The sequence below is a fragment of the Lygodium microphyllum genome, chromosome 3 (genome assembly GCF_053477565.2).
Source record: "Lygodium microphyllum isolate KBCC chromosome 3, Lygodium_microphyllum_v1.1.10, whole genome shotgun sequence".
Classification (NCBI taxonomy): domain Eukaryota; kingdom Viridiplantae; phylum Streptophyta; class Polypodiopsida; order Schizaeales; family Lygodiaceae; genus Lygodium; species Lygodium microphyllum.
Window position 1 is genome coordinate 14,961,933 of NC_141137.1, and position 4,995 is coordinate 14,966,927.

The 4,995-nt window shown below is 33.6% G+C and overlaps 1 protein-coding gene across 1 annotated transcript; it reads right to left on the bottom strand.

Annotated features, from left to right (window-relative positions):
- Positions 1–2,323: 2,323 nt before the first annotated feature.
- On the bottom strand, positions 2,324–3,700 carry LOC148038080 (uncharacterized). Its single transcript, XM_087667654.1, has 7 exons — positions 3,638–3,700; positions 3,457–3,534; positions 3,273–3,365; positions 3,113–3,175; positions 2,732–2,878; positions 2,461–2,509; positions 2,324–2,350 (listed from the first exon to the last, which is right to left on the bottom strand). The coding sequence occupies exons 1-7, from the start codon at positions 3,698–3,700 to the stop codon at positions 2,343–2,345; spliced, it is 501 nt and encodes a 166-aa protein (XP_087523780.1). The 3' UTR covers positions 2,324–2,342.
- Between the last annotated feature and the right edge of the window lie 1,295 nt (positions 3,701–4,995).

Sequence of the window (4,995 nt, forward strand, 5' to 3'; positions counted from 1 at the left end):
CAGATGCACTTGTATCTTGCACCTCAATACCTTCCCATAACATTTCTAACTCTTCAATCAAAGTCTCTAAGTAAATGTCCATGTTTTTTACCTTGTGCTTTCCAGGAATCAGAAGGGACAACATTACATGTCCCTTTTTAATTTCCATGGATGGAGGAATATTATAGTTCACCAATACCACTGGCCATACACTATATGATGTGCTTTTGATGCCAAATGGATTGATTCCACCCATACCTAAACCAAATCTCAAATTTCTTGGCTCTTCTTTGAAAAGAGGCCACAAATTATCTATATGTTGCCATGCCAGTGTGTCTGCAGGTATCCTCCATTTTTCATCACTTGAACCATGACTAGCATGCCATGACATGAGCTTTCTAATAGATTTACACTTGAACATAAGTTTTATACATGGAACAATCCGAAAATGTCGCAAAACCTTACGAGGCACATCCATTGACTTCATCTCCACTTCGTATCTTGATTCGCTACAAACAGGACACTCTCATGCGAACTCATGAGTCCCACGAAATAAGACACAATCATTGACACATGCATGGATCTTGACATAATCGAGGCCTCCCAGAGATGTCAAGTAATGTCTTGCTTGCTCTCTCTTAGTTGGCAATTTGTTTCCTTTTGGAAGCATTTGTAATAATAACCTACATATATTTTTAAAAGTGAGTTAAAAAACCACCAACATATATTTTTGTCTGATTTCAAAATATAACAATTAATATTATGATTCATAAGCCAAACTGAATTGATACCTACTTCAATAACGCATCCAAACTGACATTACTCCATCCATAAATTGTTTGCAAGTTAAGTATCTCGAGGGATGCACGAAGAACGGAGTATGTACAACCTTCATACAACGGAGTAGATGATGCTACATATAGTGGATCATCTAGCTTGTAGAGTGACCTTCTCCTTGAACCAGTTGTGAAAATAGATGGTGTACCATGTTGTTCAAAATCTCATCCTCTATGACTTGATGGGGCATTTCATGAGGGCTACTATAATGGTCGTCAGTCTCTACTCTTCTTGAAGACTCTGCCTCCTCGCGTCGACGTTTTGCAGCCTCTCGACGCCCGGGAGGGAGCATCTGAGAATGTGGCATCGCATCCTGCTCAACCACAAAAGGGAGTTTCATATACGTTGATATATAATTCCCGTAACATAGACTAGCAATCTTAGTTGTTAAAAAAAACAATGAATACCGGTGATTTTTCTCGGTCCCATTCTCCATATAAGCTGAGGTGTGACATTGCAATTCAACGTGCTCAAAAAATACACCCTCGACAACGATCACACATGCATTTAATTTTTCGTCGTAGCCATGCATCTCGATTATGAAGACGTAATGTTTCATCCTCACTTGAGGATGTGCTCATTGACTCATCAGCATGCACCGCACTAGGTGATGACGACGACATGATTAAACCCAATTCATGACAACATCAAAATATTTTTCATTCATATGTTTACATAAAAACTTAAAGCTAGCGTATTAATTATTCTAAGATCTCAATTTTAAATACACAAAAAACATCATAAATACATTAAAACTTATGATAAGAATTCACTATCAAAACTTATCTTAAAAACAAAAAATTATGATAAAACCTAAATGTGTGTCTATATCCGTGTTTACGTACGCGTCTATATTAACGTCTATTTCCGTGTCTATATTCGCATCTATACTCGTATCTACCTGAACAATAGAAACTTCCACATCATCTAGACTAAGCACATTGCTATTTTTGTTTAATACAACTTTGCCATTTCCTAGTAGCCAATAAAGAATCTCCTTAATCATATCATCACTTGTTGGCTTCTTTGTATCCTTAATCAAGACTCGAAAGCTAGCTTCAGTCTTTTTGAGATTCATGTATGTACTCTTTAAAGAAAAGTACATATCATGAATTGTAGGCACACCAAGATACTTCAAAAGTACGGTTTCCATGTTCTCTTTTGTCATATTAACCTGCATTGAATAACAAAAAGAGAATAAGTAACTTATTATACTATGTATAGATAATTAAATGACATGAATTATAATATGAAAAGCCATAAATTTAACTACATGACTATTATATATATATATATATATATATATATATATATATATATATATATATATATATATATATATATATATATATATAAACTATAAAGCTACCCTTTAAGCATCATTTGAAATGTTAATCTCAAAGCTACAAATTGAACTACATGACTACAATTATATATATATCTAATTAAAATATAAATTAACAATAAAGTTACCATTTGAGTATCATTTGAAATGAAAAATCTCAATGCCTTGGTTTGGGAGATCTTTAAATTCCTAATTCAAATAAAATAAAAAATTTAGATTATACTTTTCATGTATGATATAAACAAAAATATAAACATTTACATCTAGAACCTTTGGTTCTTTTTCGTTGATATTGATACCTCGTTTCATGCTCCTTTGTTGCAAAAGATCCTTCATCTTCTCACTTGGCTAGTCAACACGTAAAATAAATAGTTATGTAATAAATCATATCTTTAGTTATTCACTAAACTATGACGCTATTGTTCTCTCACAAACATATATCAAATACCTTCCTCTTTCTTTGACTTTTTCGAGATGTGTCATTAATGTCATCATCTGAATTAGCCTAAATTCAAAACTAAAATTAGTAATCACATTAAAAATATTTATATAGAAAAAAAAGTTACATACCTTATCATTGCTTGAACTATGGATACTTTGTTCCAGAGTTTCTTGACGTTTAGTTGAGTACATTATTTTGTCTAAACCATGTGACAATAACTTTGAAAAGTTGGCACAATTTTCCATATCAAGTGTCTCATCTTCATTTTCAACATCCTACATTTTAAGCATGTAAAGGATAAGATAATGTTAAGAACATGAATCGTATGGTTAATCTTAAATCTAATATAAAGTAAGGAACCTCATCGGATGTATAACATTGAAATTCTTCAAAGCTCTTTTCTTCCTCCACGAACATATTCATCTATGGGAAACGAAAGTTAATGTATAAGTATCTGTATAAGAGACATTCTCAAAGAAAGTTATTAGATATGAGCTTAAAAGCATTACCTGCAATGATAAATCTGTTTGCTTGTATTGTTGTCCTTCAAAGGAGCTACTTTCTTTAAGAGGCTACATCAACAAAATAAGATCATGTGTATACATCAAATATCTCCAAAATATATGGAATCAAGTACAAAAATGATAAACATATAAAATTATAAGACACATTTTCCAAACCTTGTTCATTCGAAATATCATCCATGCTAGGAATGTATACATCAAGTTGATTAGAATCAATAGTATCAACATATGGTTCACTCTGCCATCAATAGACACCCCTAAATGAGTATGGGAGAAAAAGAACCAATCCTACACTTATGATATCAAACTTATAAATCATATAATCTTACCATTGAATATGTTATGTCATTTGATACATTTTGAAGCTTATCTATATCATCCACTCCAAGAGATGCGGATAATTCTCTCTATATGTCATAAGATTAATAGTTCAATAACTACACCTGCACTGATCTGTACTTCGTCTTCAGGTGTGAGATGCTAGGGTTTCGAGGTTCTCCTATGAGTGACCAATGAGAAAAATGTTGAGGCGGCAGCAAGCTGGAAGCAGAAGCCACAGTCAATGCGATCCATGTAGCCTCATGATGATGACGGCCCAAGAGCCATAGCGGGAGAGATGACGTTGTTAATGGAGTTGCTTGCTTGTTCAAACTATCCAATAGCTTCCTTGGCTACTAGTGAAATGCTTTAATGCTGTGTATTGTTGTCCTTCTTCTTGCAGGCAATGTGGCCACCGTATCATGGAGAGGACTCGCACCAATGTAAGTTAGTTAGTATTTGAGAAAGTTGATTCAAGCTTTACCTTTGAGGATCCTCTCATTTGAGTAATTCTCCCATATTAAGCACTTAACATGGAGATAGGTTTAACTTTTTAATGAGGTACATGAGATGTTTAGCAAATGTGCTAAGACTTTGAGACTATGGATCTCATGCAAGATGTATCTTAAATAGGTAATTTGGCATGGAGTAAATACACACATGTTGCAGGCCCACATTTTGGCACATACTGAAGAAGCGCTCTATTGAGAGCTTCTCGGTAGACCCTTATACCATTGGCCTTCTCAATGTCGCATCATGGCTTTATTATGGACTTATGGCTCCTCACCTATTACCAATAGTCATAGTTTGTGGCATATCTACCATTTTCCAAATGGTATATGTAGGCATCTATTTATTCTTTGCTTCCCACAAACAAAGGGTAAGTCCAACACTTCATCATGTTTTTATCTTTCAAAGCACCACCATATGCATGCATAGCTTTATAGAAACACACTCTCTCACATATATCAATGTGTAAACATCCATACACAAAGTAATTCATAGCATGCCTTGAAATCTTCAGTAAGGTCAAACGTATTTAATGATCATGCAGATGTTACTAAAAAGGAAAGTTTCTTTACTGCAGGTGATAGTAGCCCGACATCTTGTTCTAAGCCTCCTACTTTTTGGTTGTACCTTGATCATTACTCTTCATTTGTGCCATGGAACTATAAGGATCAAAGTTGTGGGTTTAATTTGTTTTATGTTGGCAATTATATCCTATGCATCTCCTCTTACCATAATGGTAATGTTGATCTATTCATTAGAGTTTCTAGACTTTTCCAAATATTTTAAACATCAAGGAACATGAATATGTAAACTCTCTTTTGTTTTTTAATGTTAAGATGAAGACTTAAAAGCTCTCAATATTTTGATATGCTTATAATTTCACAAGTGAATTTGACACAAACAAGAAGTTCTAACATGAAAGCCCTTATAGAACAATAAATATTAATTAGTCTTCTCCATATTTGATATTCTTTACACATCAATTGAGCAATATTCTTTAGGCTATTAATAATAGTAATCAATAATTTAGAAAAGGGAGA

What these genes read in the sequence shown, in the direction of transcription:
- LOC148038080 (XM_087667654.1), bottom strand. Translation starts at nt 3,700, where the DNA reads ATGGATCGCATTGACTGTGGCTTCTGCTTCCAGCTTGCTGCCGCCTCA. An exon ending in CCTCAACATTTTTCTCATTG is followed by an intron (nt 3,535 to 3,637) that starts GTCACTCATAGG and finishes TATGACATATAG; the next exon opens with AGAGAATTATCCGCATCTCT. An exon ending in ATAGTTCAAGCAATGATAAG is followed by an intron (nt 2,510 to 2,731) that starts GTATGTAACTTT and finishes CGTGTTGACTAG; the next exon opens with CCAAGTGAGAAGATGAAGGA.